The following is a 16,882-nucleotide window of genomic DNA, read 5'->3' as shown; positions in this document are numbered from 1 at the left end:
AGAAAAAGAAAAAGATAAAGAGAAGAAAGAAGAGAGAGAGGAGAATGAGAGAGAGAGAGAGGAGAGAAAAGAGAGAGGGAGAGAGGAAGGGAGAGAGAAGAGAGAGAGAGAAAAGAAAAACAGACAGACAGACAGACAGAGAGATAGATTAGATAAGAAAAATGAGATGAGAGAAAGAGAGATAGAAAATGATAGAAATCGAAAAAGGGAAGATAGATAGATAGATAGATAGATAGGAGCAGATAGATAGATAGATGGGGGATAGGACAGAAGATAGAAGAGAGAGGGGGAGAGAGATTCACCGGCGTTTCTTTTAAGAGCAAAATCATGACAGAAAAATTCGGTTAACCAACGAAGTTAATTCGTCTTTCTGAATCGTTTTTTTTTTTCTCTTACTATATCTTCATTTTCTTTTTATTTAGGATAATTTCGTGAAGGAAATCTGACGAGGTGATGATTTTTCTTTATATGTGTAAATGGGTTTATATTTTTATTCTATTTTTTTTTCCTGTGTAAATTGTCTGTTTTTTTTTTTTTTTTTTTTTTACGAATATTGTTTTAAGATAATTTTCGTTTAGGAATTTGAGATATTACGTTTATTTTACTATTTTTATTCATTTATTTATTTACTTTTTATTGTTTTACAAGTGTCAATAAATTTCATTACCTTTATTTCATTTCACAATTTTGTTTCATCTTTCAATTTTTTTTTTTTTATTAATATTACTTAACCTCGTTACTTGACGTGTCGAGGCGTGGTATTTTCAGGAAGGTTAAGCAATGTAATATATATTTTATGGCATTTAACTGAAGGGGAAAAAAGTGAAAAAAAGGGGGGGGGGGGGATATATCACATTGTTTGGGATAGGAAATGTATGACTGTTTTTTTTTTTTTTTTTTTTTTTTTTTTTTTTTTTTTTTTTTTTTTAATCGCGGAGTTAACTGTTTTGATTTTGATATATATTAGAAATCATATAATAATCGAGTATGCACACACACACACACACACACACACACACACCACACCCACACACACACACACACACACACACACACACACACACACACACACACACATATATATATATATATATATATATATATATATATAATTCTCATACACTGCTCTATAACCTCTATTCCATATCACTAAATCGATATCTATAAAAAAGAAAGAAAGAAAGAAAAAAATTAACAATGATAAAGATAAATACAAAAGATATTAATAAAAAAATGATAATTCATAACCACATTACGTTTTCTTTCACCCAATGAAGCACAAACTCAAGTATTTTTCCCACATATAAGCTTCTGGATAATTTTACAATAAACTGTCACATAACATCACTAAATCAATAACCACATAACAAGAAAAAAAGGAAAAACAAACAAGTAATTAGACAAACAAATAAATAAAAATAAAAAGAAAAAAAAATACATTCCATTTTCTTTCATCCAATTGCAGCGGTAACTCAAGTATTTTTTATTTATCCATTTATTTATTTATTTTACAGATAAGCTTTTAGCCAATGGAGTCGAAGTTGTGTTGGAGAGTGAGTCTGTGTATCCCCGAGGTCGTTCTTACAGCATTCAGGAACTTCTCTTTGTCGACTATGAGAGGGTGAGTAAAAAAAAATAATAATAATAATAAAAAATAAGAAGAATAAGAATAAGAATAAGAAGTAGATTGATAATTTGGTGAATGAGATAAAGATGGAAAGTATTATTTCTTAATTTTCTTAATCACTTTGTGTCGATTTTTATTATTTATTTATTATTATTATTTATCATTTTTTTTTTTTGTTCTTTTTTGCTTGGAGGAAATGCAAAACGTGATGAACTTTATTTTGAATTTTAATTTCATATGCAGGATTATATTTGCTGAAGCCAAAACAGAATATATTTTTAAAGCGACCACACCACATGATAATTAACAACACCGACTTCCAACTTAATAAAACAAAAACAAAAACAAAAAAAACACAATTTAATTCCTCAACAAAAACAAGTAAACCCCCAACGTAAATCCAACTAAAACACGCATCCGCACGACCCCCCACCCACACCCCACCCCCCCACCCCAATAAAACTCCCTTCTGCTCTTTCACAGATCGAGAAACTTCTCCCCCCCAAACCTCCATTAAAAAAAATATCCCTCTTCACATGATCGAAAAACTTCTTCCCCCCCCCCCCCCATAAAAAAAATTCTTTTCACAGATCGAAAAACTTCCTCCCCCCCATAAAAAAACCCCTTCTTTCACGTCCTTCAAACTCTTTCACAGATCGAAAAACTTTTCCCCCGCAATAAAATCTGCTCTTTCACAGACCGAGAAAACTTTTCCCCCTCGCCTTCACCCACCAACCCCAATACCCAAAACACCCCCCATAAAAAAGTTCCCGGAGCTTCTCGCCCAGCACGGAGACCTCGAGACCGCCCCTCTGCTAGGAAGCCCTTGGCCAACCTCCCAGTTCCTCTCCCACCTCCTGGAGAGAGTCGAGCAGGACCCACGCACCACTTTCTTTGCCGAGTATCTTAACTACACCAATCTGGCTTATCTCCTTCCCGGCAGTGATGGTGAGAGACAGAGAGAGAGAGAGAGCTTTGTGATTTGCTTTCGGTTGTTTCTGTTATTGTTGTTGTTAGTATGGTTGCTGTTGTTGTTGTTATTATTATTATTATTAGTAGTTAGTATTTTTATTATTATCATTGTTATCATTATTATTGTTGTTGTTATCAATAGTAGTAGTAGTAATGTTGTTTGTATTATTATTGGTTGTAGTAATATTATGTGCATTTATTTTCGTAATTTTAACTCAATCTGTACATTTATCAGACCCAAAATCCACAACTCGAAAAAAAGAAAAGAAAAAAAAAAGAAAGAAAAATAAAACGAAAAAAAAAAGAAAAGAAAAAAAAAGAAAAAAGAAAAGAAGAAGAAGAAAAAAGAAAATATATATACACACTAACACACACTGATCCAACCCTCTCCCCGCAGACAACCTGGACCCCCTAAAGTACACAGCCTTCGTGCCCAGCAACAATGCCCTCGCCGGCATGCTCTACGCCGATGCCCCCGACCCCTTCCAGCTCGACGGGGTCCTCAGGGACAACCTCATCCTCAACCACCTGATTCAAGGACGACTGTACGAGGACGACCTCCAAGATGGCATTACTCTCTCCAACTTAGCCAACTACACGTTCACCGTCTCGAGGAGCCCTGGTACTTGGATAAAAGAGGGTGTTTTGTTTGCTGTTGGGAAATTGGGAATAGGAATGGGGATTCTTTGTTTTTGTTTTTTTCTTTTTGGTAATAGGGTTTGTTTGTTGTTGGAAAATTGGGAATATTAGATATAAATATGGATACCCAATCATACCTGATAACACTGAAACTCTTCCATCGCCGACGGAATCGTACTCATAAAAAAAAAAGAAAAAACAAGAAAAAAAGATACACACATACACATATTATCATGAAAATAAAAAAAAATATATGCACGTAGTTAGGTAAATATATATCAAAACTAGATATATACACCCTACAATCCTACCAATATATTACAGATAGACCTATACACACCCACAATCACATCAATAATCCTCTAACTCTCTCCCTCACAGACGGAACCATACAAATCGACAACGCAACGGTAATCGAATCTCAAGTCTTCATCTATAACCTTGGTATTGTGTACCTTATCGATGGCGTCATTGGTATCACTGACCAAGACGTTGTGAGATCGATCAACAAGTTCCCGGATCTTATCTTGGAGGAACCGACCGAGGTGAGTTTCTGTTATTTTCATTATTATTATTATTATTATTATTATTATTATTATTATTAATATTGTTATTATTATTGTTATCATCATCATCATCTTCTTTATCATCATCATTAATACCTTCACTATCATTATCATTATTATTAGTATCGTCAGTAGTATCATTATCATTATCATTATTGTTGAAGCTATAGTAATATTAGTCCACACACTTCTAACTCCCCCCTCACCCCCCCCCCCAGGAAAGCTCACCCAGCCCCGAGGACCCAATCGAGGAAATCTTCGGCTTCACGACCGACCTGGCTTCGAGTCCTTCGCCCAAGACCACCCCGCGACCCTTCCGTACCCGCTTTACCCCGGCCCCTACCACCCCAAGTCCTACCACCCGCACTAACAGGCCCTCGACGACCACCACCACCACGACCACCACCGCCGCGGCAGCCACCACGACCCTGAGACCCACGCCGACGACTCCTAAGATCCGCTTCGAAACCAGGACCGAAATCAGCATATCCCGACGAATCAACGACGGAGAGGTGGAACCGGTGCCTGTGAACGACAGCTGATGGCATTCATTAGTTCTCCTTCAGGGAATAGACATATATATATAAATATATATATTTCTGGTACTGATACTATGTTATTTGTATAAATTAAATGTTGAGTCCTAAACAAGAAAGAAAATTAAAATATAGATTAAAAAAGACGAGACTAAAGTGTGGGTGTGAATAGCCCTCTCCCCCTTTAAAATATAAGGGGGTTAAAGGACTTTTTTGAAGCTGTGGGTATATATATATCTTTTTTTTCTTCGTAAGACCTCAACTTTTAGTAAATGCCTATTCAATATTTTGTGTCTTTTTTTTTGGCGTGTCTGTAAGTATAATCGTTTTTTTTTCTGAGTGTGAAAGTACAACTTTTTTTTCCCTTTTCTGTTCACTTTGTAATGTATGTCAGGATGTTTGTTAGCTGCCCAGAGCATTGGTCATAAAATTAAACCCAAGTCTATTTAAAATGCTCTGAATATGAAAGAATTTTAATGTTCAAATGTGATATATCAGTTATTCACAGATATGCAAGGATTTAATTTTGTCGTTTTTTTGTATTTTGTATATTCTACATGTGCATCATTTTTTATAATCTTGTGAGTGTCTTGTCAAGGTTTACAATATCTACATCAGTTTAGTGATGATTTTGAGTGTGTTATTGACTTATATTCTTACAAGTAAATAATACCATGTGTACAAGATATTTATTTAGTCCTTTATATGTTTTAACAAATGATACTTCAAAAGGTTGGAAAAAAAATAAAAAGGAGGCATTCAAATGGAGATCATATTTTCTATATTCTTGTCTCTCTCCATCTCCCACTTTCTCTACATTAAATCGTAAGTGATCATAACCATTTCTCTCCACATAAACCAGATGGCCTTTCAACATATTTATTATTTAAAATGTGTTGATGAAGGAATATTTAAAACAAAATATTCCACTAAATGCTTGCAACAATTACTGACAGGAAGTGCTAGTGTCAGTCACCATTCATGTCATATCTACAATGGGTATCTAAGGTTGCCGGATCCTCACTATCATTCAGGAATAACATACCCCCATTGTTTGTCTTCTTAAAGAAATGGGCAGCATTTCGTTATATGAATCATAAATCACCTATCAACGGAACTTTTAGCATAAGAACTCACCTCTAAAACCAGAAAAAAACAAGAACCACAAACATGAATCTGATCAAATAATGTAAAGTCTAAATCAGTATGATATGAAACACAACCACACTGAAAAAAATGGAAGAATAAATTGTGACGTTTTCAATCATATTAGTATTCCCATAGGACAATCAAACTGAAATTGGGTCCATTGCAGTTCCATTGTCTGAGGAAGAGCCTAATGGTTAATGGTTAAAACATTATATATGTGCTAGACAACAAAGGTCATATATCACTATGGTAAGGTATTGTGGCGAAATGGGTAAAAATGAGTTAACGATTGGGATAAGTGGACAGAAAAATGGGGATGAAGAGGAGAAGGAGAAGGAGAAGGAGAAGGGGAGAAGAGAAGACCATGTAAAAACTAGTTGAGGTGAAGGGCTGAGGTCCATGGTAGGGCTGATCTCCTACACTGGGCCTCAGTCCTTGTCTCCTCAGCCCCCACCCACCCATGACAACAACGAGTAAGGGATTGGGGAGGTAGTATTCTCATAAGACAATCAAAATGAAAATGGGTCCATTAAAGTTTCATCATCTTATCAGGTGTCAAGTCTGAAACGAAATTAGTTTAAACTTCGTGATTCCTTTTTCATAGTATCTGTATTAGATTTTCGAAGAAAAATGATTGCCATTTGCAAAATACAAACATATTGTTTTCATACTACACTTTTTGTCCATTCACTTCAAGTTATATTCCTTTTTTCAAATACATTATCCTGATTAATATCTTAGAAAGTGTAAATATAGTCTATAGTCCTAAAGTGTCACCAATATTTTTTTTTTATTCACCTTAACTGGAACTATTCACACATAAAACAAAATGATTAATTTGACATTACTCAAGGTTACACTGCACAGTACTTTATCCACAATAGGGGTTGATTTATATTTTTCTATAATTCTGATTCAGCCTAAAGGTAATGCTTATCTACTCTTAGCAATACATAGTAATATCTACCATTTTTTTTTATCCTTATTCATATTCTTTAATGAAATGATAAAACAAGTATCTGCAGTCACCCCTCATGCTCTGAGTGGCCCTAGAAAGAGCACTGTTTGGCATAGTTTGTGGATAATAAAACAAGTCTTTGTGCATTTTGCTGACATCCCTAGACAACTTAGACTTTAAAGGAAAAAAAAACAGACATAAAGAAAGAAAGAAAGAAAGATAGAAATTAGATAACATATTAGATAAAAATGTCTGCCAAATTTGTCTCTTGAAAGTTTCTACTCACTTTTTACATCTAGCAAAAAAAAAAAAAAAAAAAATGAGCTGGAGGAAGCAACTGCAAGACATAACTTTAGATTGAAGACATTTGTTATGGAAAAAGCTAACAATGAAAAAAGAACTTATTGCAAAATCGAAGCTTCTTGTGACACACACGCACAGTATATTTCCCACATGTACCTATAACCTTTACAACACATGCTATGTTCTGAAAGGGTATTTGGTTGTGTAATATGAATATATCAGACAAATTAGTCCTATGAAACCAGGTACATAGTTTTTAACCCCTCCTAAATGGGCTAATGCAACATTTAATAAATCCAAATCTTCAGACACGAAAATCTGCCTTATAGAAACAGTAACTAATGACACAGAAAGAACATTTATGATGCTGCAGTGTGAGTTTACAGATCATAAGCAACCACAAGAAGCCAAAGTCACATGCAGGTCTGAAATTTCCACTCGTTATGGTCAACATACACTGAATCGGTCCTTGGGCATTACGTGGATGGTTGGCATGGGATATGGGATGATACATAATGCCTGAGTACCCATATATTCTGATAACATATGTCCAAGAAAATAAAACAATGCTCGTAAAACAGTAAAGCTTCATATAATTTATCCTGCCCTGTCTTGTGTACTCATAATATTAACCCTTTGGCATCAGGTATACACCCTGTGTTTCATCAATTTTGTTCATATAAAAATAGCTTTACAAGTGCTTAGTCATCAAGGATCCCATTACCAGACCTACATAAACTCACCTGCTCACCCTGTTCCTTGATTTTTTCTGAAAGTTATTGTTATTAATACTATTATTATTATTATCATTATCACTATCGTTATTATTATCATTATCATTATGATAGCATTATTGGCAACAATAATAGTGGTAGGAATCCTTCTCTTCACAAAAACTCAACAAATGAGATAAATATGTGACTAAACACTTTTGAAGACATCTGTGTACAAACAAAATCAATGAAACAAATCCACAGTGGATGATGTCTATATCCATGCACTGCCAGGATTAATAAAGCCACCATTGTGAGGTCACATTCTGTGTATGAAGTCGCTCTAGACTAAGATTAATTATGGTCTGACCTTATTAAAATATTAATTCAAAACCTGATAAAATACCATTTTCTTGTTCAAAATCTCACTGATAGCAAATTTTCAATTATCATCACAGACACTTCACTATCACACATTAGGAAGTGTGCATAAAGTTTTCCCCAGCTTATCAAATTCCTGTAATATTATATACATATATCAGTTCTTACAAAAAATACAAACTCTAAAAATATCTATCATAACTAAGAAAAAAGCACAACATTTAGGCACCAGAGTTACAACCTATACAGTGTATCCCAGTCTTTTCTTGATTAGCAAGGGTCTAACATTACCCATGTTAACAGTGTGTACTTTACATAAGGCCTGTGTAATTAGGTATAATACAATGACTTATTAGTTTTCCCTTAATGCCATTAGATTTTTTTCCATTAGTTTGAATTATGTAAACTAGCCATATAAATGTACCATCTGATGTAATGGTGACAATAATATATATATGTTATATCATAAAGTAGTATTTCTGCTTCAAATAATAATCATTTTCTTAAGAAAAACGTTTATTTACAGTCACATTTATAATTCACTGATGTGGTTGCCCATCATCTACAAATTAACATAATTAACATAGGAAGCTGTCATACACAAATATATATATTCTTAAATACCTATACTACTATATAATGCCGTCAACAATTACAGAGTACCTCAAGTCTATCAACAAGTACCTTCAATATAATTATGGAACCCTATTAGCATTAATTTCAGACTTGAAAGAGGTATAAAAGGACCCTGAATTTCAAAAACACTATATTCAAATACTCAAGGTGACCATGAACTTTTTAAAAAATTTAAAACCAATACATAATTCCAACATTTCTTCTTACAAAATGCAGGAAAATAGACTAACCCCACTGCTCTCTGTAATGACGCGACAGAAAAAATCATGACTCCACTTCCATTTTCCCTAAAGAGTAGTAAAATGACCACATATAATGACCAATTACTGCATTGCCCAAGTGCCCTGAAAAGGAGAGTACAATCCCATAGCTCTAGTTTCGCAAGCAGGTGAGTGTCACTCCAGCTCGTCCAGGAATTTCTCTTGCTTGACAGAGTAGATGGAGTACGCGTAAATTCCCAGAACGCCTGCGCCAAGGAGACAACCCACTGCAATGTTGTTTCGTCTTTGCAGTGCCAGTTTCTGGACTCTCTGTATGTTCTGGAGAGGTTGAATAAGCATTAACACACACGGAAAAAGTGAAAATTGATAACTTCACAGTGGTGAGTTTGAACAAGAATTAACAGACATAGAAAAAGTGAAAATTGATAACTTCACAGAGCAGGAGTTGAAATAGTCGTATTCCCCCCATTTTGATAAAATCTTCAACAGTATTAAAATTATGCATATGAATAAAAAATACAGTGCCTATGAGCTACACTGAATTTTATGAAGAATTAATTTGTTCTCACTGATATATTTAATCATTTATTAAACTGACCGAAATGATCAAACCTTTTATCAAGAGAAACTGAAATACAGAAAATAATTTATTTTTCAACAATACTACAACATAAAAAATTGGTGAAAAATTCTTCTGTAAATACAAGGCCCAAGGAATGTAATGTAACCCTTTCAATTTGTAGGGACTTCCTTTAGAATATATATGTGTATGTGAGTGTGTATATGTGTGTGTGTGTGTGTGTGTGTGTGTGTGTGTGTGTGTGTGTGTGTGTGTGTGTGTGTGTGGTGAGTGAGTGAGTGAGTGAGTGAGTGAGTGAGTGAGTGAGTGAGTGAGTGAGTGAGTGAGTGAGTGAGTGAGTGAGTGAGTGAAAGAATGAATGAATGAATGAATGAATGAATGAATGAATGGAGTGAGTGAGTGAGTGTGTACGTGAGTGCATGGGTGCATGCGAGTGTGAGTGTGAGTGTGAGTATTGAGTGTGCATGTGTGTATGAGTGTATAATTTCTATATACAGTACAATGACAGTAAGGCCATTTCACCTACACACCTGATTCTCAACGATCTTCATGTAATCAAGTTGTGCTTGGCTGAGCTTTGGTATGTCCTTCTGTAAGTCCAACTTGGGCATCTGTCTACCTTCTCCTGCCATTCTGCAAAGAGTAATTAACGCACAAATGTTATAATCATAACTAATGAGCGTACATCCTAATTAAGATGAAAAACAATTCTCAAAGCAGAGGTGAACGATCAACATGAAAATAATACGCAGATAGTGTTTAATTGACTCCTGTGGATGATGACATGTACGTACATGCAATGTCTATGGTGATTTTAGTTTAGTGATTGTCTTTGCTCTTATTGGCTCCATGTCAATTACTATTCTACCCATCTCACTCCAAAAAGTTAAATTTTCATTATTTATTGTTATTAGTATTTTGATGAAGGTACCACCGGCACTCTCCGTGGAAAGGAACTGGGGACCCTACCACGTACTCACTCCAAGAGCATCACAACATGAAAACTACAATTAAGTATCATGCTGTGACCACGGCGGCTCAGACATGAACCTACCGTTAAAAGAAAGAAGAAGAAGTATTTTGATGACATAATAATAATCATGAAGTCAATAACAATAATAAAAACTATCAACACTAATAACATTCACTTACCAAAGCCTAAAAATAAAAGAAATTAGGATATTAGATAAGGTCAATAAGACCTACTAATTGACTCCTTGGTGAATGACTGAGTGTTTGTTACATATACCTTGTGGTAATGGGTTAACAAAAGAAAGGCAACAAAGCGAGATGACCCATGACTTGCATGTCCATTTTGCTTTGCTATTACTGCAGGTATTTCTGCCACACCTCCCTTTTCACTCCTTCTCTTCTAATAGTTTTGGAGTCTAATATTACATAGGTGTTCTCGGTCTCATTCTACGACTAGGTTTCAATAGCCTCTAGACTCTCACTCTCTCTCTGTCTCTCTCTCTCACTCCCTCCCTCCCTTTCCCTCTCCCTCTCTCTCTTTCCATCTTTCTCTCTTTCCCACTCATTCACTCACTCACTTACATACACTCACACACACTATCTCTCTATCTATCTCACACACACACACACACACACACACACACACACACACACACACACACACAAACAAATAATTCCTTGTGGTAGCTTCAGTTTAACAAACAGCCATATCAGTTACTTCTGAAAGATGTTTAATTTTTCAACTTAATGGGCAAGGAAAAAGGAAGTTAAATTTCATTTCACAAAAACATTTTGATGAAATGTTTAATATTACCCTTTGGATATATGTCAATCACCTTATATGTATTTTAGAAACAGACAAAACTATGAAGAAAAAAGTATACAATATTAGTCAACTAATATTCCCTAATATACACAGTTGATGCTATTATAGATACTAACATCTTTCCTATGGCTCACTTAGAAGTAAAAGTTAGGCCAGTGTACAAAGGTCTGCTTGATGCTCATTTTGAAGTACACTTGTGGATATCTAAACTTATTTTATATCTATTATTCCACTATTGATTTGTTATGTTAGACTTTTACCAAAAATGCAACTAATTCATGGGTCTGGTTAGTTCAACACTCTTATGAAATGTACCATCATGGAATTTCAAGTCTTTTCAATAATTCACTTTCTAGTACATGGTAGGATTATATCAGTTAAAATAAGAAGCTATTGAGCAAGACACACAATACCTGGTATTAACTAATACCTCTTACCAAAATACCAAAACAAGTTCATTAGGGCCAGTACTATGAAAGCTTGCCTAAGCATAGAAACTTGGGTCATTTTTACAAAAACTGCTTCATAATCAGTACTAACAATATTGGTGTTAAGGGATTGCCTGCACAAACATCATACAAATAAAGACCCATACTTGATCTCAAAGGCAGTATCTTCCTATAAGAGCTGGTAATTGCCTAAGATGCTTGAAAGACATTCATGGGTCTGGTTGGTTTGGACATTTAAAAGCTGTACCTACAAGGAAATTTATGCCTTTTAAGTTTTTAGCATTCTATTCTCTATGGCAGGTTTACACTAGTAAAAGCAATAAATAAATAAGATGCACAATACTGGTACTAATTAATACTTCTTATCAAAAATAGCAGTACTATAAAAGCTGGCCTAAGCACAGAAACACCCTTGGCAAATATTACTAGAACTGCTTTGTCATTACAAACAATATTTGTAAAAGTGGATTCCTATGACACTTTATGTCCATTAATGGCTGTTCTAGTTATTGGCAACCAACAAGCGTGATCATAGTGGCAGTTGGAAGGCATGAGGAACTTGCAGCATAAGAAAAAAATTAAACAAATAACAAAAACAAAGACTCATATTTGACCTCCAAGGCAATGCCCCTCAGGAGAACTGGCACTTTACCTCTGTGCCTATCAGTGCCCCAGCAAAGGCAAACCCTCAACCCTAGGTTTGGCATCACAAGAACTTGGAATGGTTCCATATTTAGAGAATAAATTGCCAGATATGCCTAAAAGCTCTATCTTGAGGTAAAATACGCCCTGGTGAATGGTTGGCCTCTGTCAGAGTGCTGATAAGCACTAGGACAACTGCCATTGCTTGAGATCTTGCCACTCGAATAATTACCAATATCACCATTATGGTTGTCAGCTGTAAATGGTTATTTACTAATACCAGAACAGTTGGTATTAATCGTAAAATGCTTTTGTTAAGACTTAAAATAAACTCTATACATAACAAACATACATCATCATTATTAATGGCAATTCTGGCAAAACCCGGTTACACAACCATTTTATCACATTGATACGTAACCTATATTTCGCCTGGAAGACCTAATCACCACACAGAAATAACACCCTCTTCACAACAAACAACGAAAAGAAAAAAAAAAGAAAAAAATCACGTATAATATCATCAATAACGTTAAAAATACCCAAATAAAGATCACACATACACCGTCACATCATACCAAATCTAACACCTTCAAATCTCACAAAACAACTCACTCGACGCTTCAATACAGCCGAAGTAACAAAAACTCGATCCTCAACGTGTGGACAAGGCAGATAAATAACCCCCAAAGCCTCCAGGAGAGGTTAAAATAAGGGAAATTCTCGCCCGTGTTAAACCTCACGTCTTGGGGGTTGCACAATCAAAACAATGGCGAAACGTCGACATCGATTTTTCAGGGATTTATTTTCACTCTGTGATGTTATTTTTTTGAGAACTTTGGTGGAGAAATTAGTGCTTGAGTCTTTAGGTGGGATTTCTGTGGGGTATTAATCGTTATGATGGAATATATAATGGGTTTTGGGGTGTAATGGTTACGGGCGTAAAGGAAACCGGTCTTTCTGGAAGGGATAGTGGGGAAACTGAGGTATAATAAAAGTTTAAATGTTCAGGAATCGTATAAATTAGGGTTTATCGAGAACTTCAATAAATGAATCAAATACAATGAATACAAGTACAAATAAACAGCGGGTAAACCTCTGCAAGGAACAAATTTAATCCAACCCTCGCTGAAAAATCATTTAGAAAAATATACATCAACTGCATCCCCAAACACGATCACATTACGATCTTATAACACCAGCATCTAAAAAAAAGACCACATTAACATGTAAAAATAGCGAGAAAGTGCTAAATCGAATACACTAAATATGAAGATTCGTATCAGTGACTAAGCGACCAAAAAGGTAAACAAACAGACGACAGTCAAGCCCTTGCGATATTGCTGTTATTACGTAAGGAGGCTTAATTACCGTCTATTCCTGGATAATTTTGAGATTTAAGGGATGGGTTGTCTTTTCTATGGTTGGTTGATTATATTAGACACATTTTATGGTGCTTGTGGTTAGTGACAAGGCGCGAGAATAGATGAAAAGGATGAATTTCTTCTGCATCGGAAGCATTTTATTTGTAAGATCCATTTAACCGGCTACTCCTTAGCTATTTTGATATATTTTATGCTTTGTTGTTTGTAGTTGAATTAGATATGTTAGTATAGTTACCGTTATTATGTTTACTAGTTACTGTCAGAGTTAAAACGCTGGATAAAGCTTATAAAAGAATTGAATTTTTATTTCGTATTCTGATACATATAATATCCAAGACCTTAGTAATTTTGAAAGTTTTTACCCTTTAAGAAATGTGATAATAGTATGTTTAATCTTGAATGTTACTTTTCTGGTGTTTTTCATGTCTGTTCCATTACACTTAATCTTACAACACTTACAGAAGTAGATGAATTTAGATATAAATATTTCTCTCTCTCTCTCTCTCTCTCTCTCTCTCTCTTCTCTCTCTCTCTCTCTCTCTCTCTCTCTCTCTCTCTCTCTCTCTATATATATATATATATATATATATATATATATATATATATATATATATATATATATAATTTCACAATATTTGGATTCAAGTGCCATATTTTAAATACTTCTTATTGATATAAGCATGTTTATTAAATATTTCCCTTTTCCCATTCTGTGTGCATAGAAAGCTCTGAACATTACTGTTCACATTAGTTAATTCCAGTTAGTTTCATTTCATACTTGGGCATAATCCTTATTTTCCTGTAAAACATGTTAATTTGCAAGTAGTGTCATAGTAATAAAATAGATGAAAAGAAACTTGAGAAAAGGAAATGAAATTAGAACACATGTGAATTGTGGAATAAGGTAACCTGTCAGAATTTCAAATCATTCACTCATATCATGTTACAACATAGGACTTTTGTATATCAATTCATTTTTTTTCAGGAAGATGAACTGTGCAAGGCGAGTGGTAGTAACAGGCTTAGGGTTGGTCACACCTCTTGGCGTGGGTGCTCCCACCACCTGGCTACAGCTCACTGCAGGAAAAGTGGGCACAGCGGCTCTTACAGATCCTAGATTTTCACAGGTTTGATTTACATTTTTTTTCCCTTTTAGCAGATTTATATTGTGTAAGTTTATGTACCTGAGAATGCAGAGAATAAGCATAATATTTTATTATTATATATATTCTTCATGATATAGAGTATTGTTTTATGTTATTGTATGCTCCCTTTCAAAGCATTTATTATAAATATATTCTGTGAAAAATTCAAATGTCAAATATGATAGATCTATAGAGGGGAAAATATTAACAAATTTTTCTCACAATTTGATAGCTAGTAATTTGAGATCTTTGATTGAGTTTTAGATAATTCCAAAGTTTCGCATCAAGAAAACTATTGAGAATTCAAAAATTATGAACAGATGGTAGATCTAATATTTGTATTAGGTGGACAAAATAACACTGATGTAAGAACTATTTTGATATAGTTCTTACAATCAATCATTGATTATTTTTTTCTTCAGAAAAACAGATATCTTGCAGCTGAGAAGTTTAAAAATATCTTCAGAGCATTCCAGGTGTCCTTAGTCAAATCAAAGGAAATGATAGCATTTCTAATACTGTTTTTATATGGAAAATAAACTTACTCATACTTTTTTTTTTTTTTTTCAGCTGCCATGTCGTGTAGCAGCACCTGTACCTCGCGGGAAGGAAGACGGACAGCTTGACCTCTCCAAACATTTCAGTCCTAGTGACCTACGAACAATGACACCTGCTATTGCATATGCCTTGGTTGCAGCACAGGAAGCTATAGAAAATGCAGGCTGGAAACCAGAGTGTCCCATGGAACAAGAGAGAACAGGTGTGGCTGTGGGTATGGGTATGGTTGACCTTGATGATGTCCTCATGACCGGTCAAGCTCTTCAGCAAAAATACAGCAAAGTTAGCCCATACTTTGTTCCTAGAATATTGACCAACATGGCAGCTGGGCAGATTAGCATGAAATATTCGTTTCAAGGCCCAAACCACAGCGTGTCCACGGCATGTGCCACAGGAGCTCATGCAATCGGAGATGCATTTCGTTTTATAAAGTATGGAAGCGCTGATGTGATGGTGTGTGGTGGCACGGAGGCGAGTATCACACCTTTGGGCATTGCTGGATTTTGTCGACTGAGAGCTCTCGCCACAAACTTCAACGATGACCCTGAGAGAGCTTCACGGCCGTTTGATGCCAAGCGTGAGGGGTTTGTCATGGGGGAAGGGGCAGGGATTTTGATCCTTGAAGAACTGGAACATGCTCTGAAGAGAAATGCAAATATCTATGGGGAAATTTTAGGGTATGGACTCTCAGGTGATGCATACCACTATACTGCACCCAGAGAAGATGGAAAAGGTGCTGTGAGAGCCATGAAGATGGCCATTGAAGAAGCACAAGTGAGCATGGAGGATGTTCGTTACATAAATGCCCACGCTACATCAACACCTCTCGGAGATGCCATTGAAGTCACTGCCATTAAATCCCTTTTCGAAGAACACGCAGAAAATCTTCATATATCGTCGTCGAAGGGAGCAACGGGTCACTTACTTGGTGCCGCAGGAGCTGTTGAAGCCATCCTGACCATTCTAGCTTGCCATGCAGGTTATATTCCTCCCACGGCAAATCTTGAGGATCCGTCACCAGGCTTAGATCTGGACTTTGTTCCGCTTGAGTCCAAAGCCTGGCTCCAGATGGCAGACAGAAGAATAGCCTTAACAAATTCCTTTGGTTTTGGGGGAACAAATGCCACATTATGCATAGCATCCTGTTATTAGGTTATTAGTTCGTTTTTTTTATGATTACTTTATGACAGAGTAGACTATTGCAGCCAAATAGCTTCTTGACCAAAAGAAATGTGTTTTTTTATAATTTGTTCTTGTGTAGAAGTAACCTTCTAGAGTATATTGTTGAACATAAAAATAGTTTTTGTAAATTTGTAAAAGAATTTTTTGATATCTGAATGTATGTAACTGAAACCATTTTTTTTTTTTTTTTGAGTGAAAAAAGTCATGAATTTGTTTGATTTCTATAATGTTCATGGATTATATGAAATTATGGTGAGATTATAAACGTGGACTTTTTCTGCGTAGACTTGTTTTTTTTTATTTGATACCTGTTAAGCTGCTTGAAATAAATATAAAACAAAAGATGAGTCAAAAAAATGCATCTGGAAACTTATGAATATATATATATATAATAATATATATATATATATATATATATATATATATATATATATATATATAT

General features: G+C 35.1%; 3 protein-coding genes across 4 annotated transcripts in view; 2 read left to right on the top strand and 1 right to left on the bottom strand.

The window, feature by feature from the left end:
* The window catches only part of LOC119590639, a gene marked incomplete in the record, with an annotated part of 118,042 nt that extends 113,587 nt beyond the window's left edge, over positions 1-4,455 (top strand). The window contains 5 exon segments of the mRNA XM_037939321.1: positions 1,515-1,621; positions 2,395-2,575; positions 2,997-3,221; positions 3,620-3,783; positions 4,023-4,455. Coding sequence (XP_037795249.1) covers positions 1,515-1,621; positions 2,395-2,575; positions 2,997-3,221; positions 3,620-3,783; positions 4,023-4,346 — 1,001 coding nt within the window.
* A 3,887-nt stretch (positions 4,456-8,342) lies between these two features.
* LOC119590651 (cytochrome c oxidase assembly factor 3, mitochondrial-like) lies at positions 8,343-12,949 on the bottom strand. Its single transcript, XM_037939330.1, has 3 exons — positions 12,786-12,949; positions 9,812-9,914; positions 8,343-9,019 (listed from the first exon to the last, which is right to left on the bottom strand). The coding sequence occupies exons 2-3, from the start codon at positions 9,911-9,913 to the stop codon at positions 8,876-8,878; spliced, it is 246 nt and encodes an 81-aa protein (XP_037795258.1). The 5' UTR covers position 9,914; positions 12,786-12,949; the 3' UTR covers positions 8,343-8,875.
* A 533-nt stretch (positions 12,950-13,482) lies between these two features.
* On the top strand, positions 13,483-16,751 carry LOC119590621 (3-oxoacyl-[acyl-carrier-protein] synthase, mitochondrial-like). Of its 2 annotated transcripts, none has more exons than XM_037939302.1 (3): positions 13,483-13,523; positions 14,541-14,682; positions 15,271-16,750. In XM_037939302.1, the coding sequence occupies exons 2-3, from the start codon at positions 14,545-14,547 to the stop codon at positions 16,408-16,410; spliced, it is 1,278 nt and encodes a 425-aa protein (XP_037795230.1). In that variant the 5' UTR covers positions 13,483-13,523; positions 14,541-14,544; the 3' UTR covers positions 16,411-16,750. The 2 variants fall into 2 exon arrangements, with proteins under 2 accessions (XP_037795230.1, XP_037795239.1); XM_037939311.1 differs by lacking the exon at positions 13,483-13,523 and adding an exon at positions 13,584-13,698 and having other exon boundaries at positions 15,271-16,751.
* Positions 16,752-16,882: the final 131 nt, after the last annotated feature.

The sequence above is a fragment of the Penaeus monodon genome, chromosome 3 (assembly GCF_015228065.2).
Source record: "Penaeus monodon isolate SGIC_2016 chromosome 3, NSTDA_Pmon_1, whole genome shotgun sequence".
Classification (NCBI taxonomy): Eukaryota; Metazoa; Arthropoda; class Malacostraca; order Decapoda; family Penaeidae; genus Penaeus; species Penaeus monodon.
The sequence above is the reverse complement of the archived record's forward strand: the minus strand, read 5'-3'. Positions and strand labels throughout refer to the sequence as shown.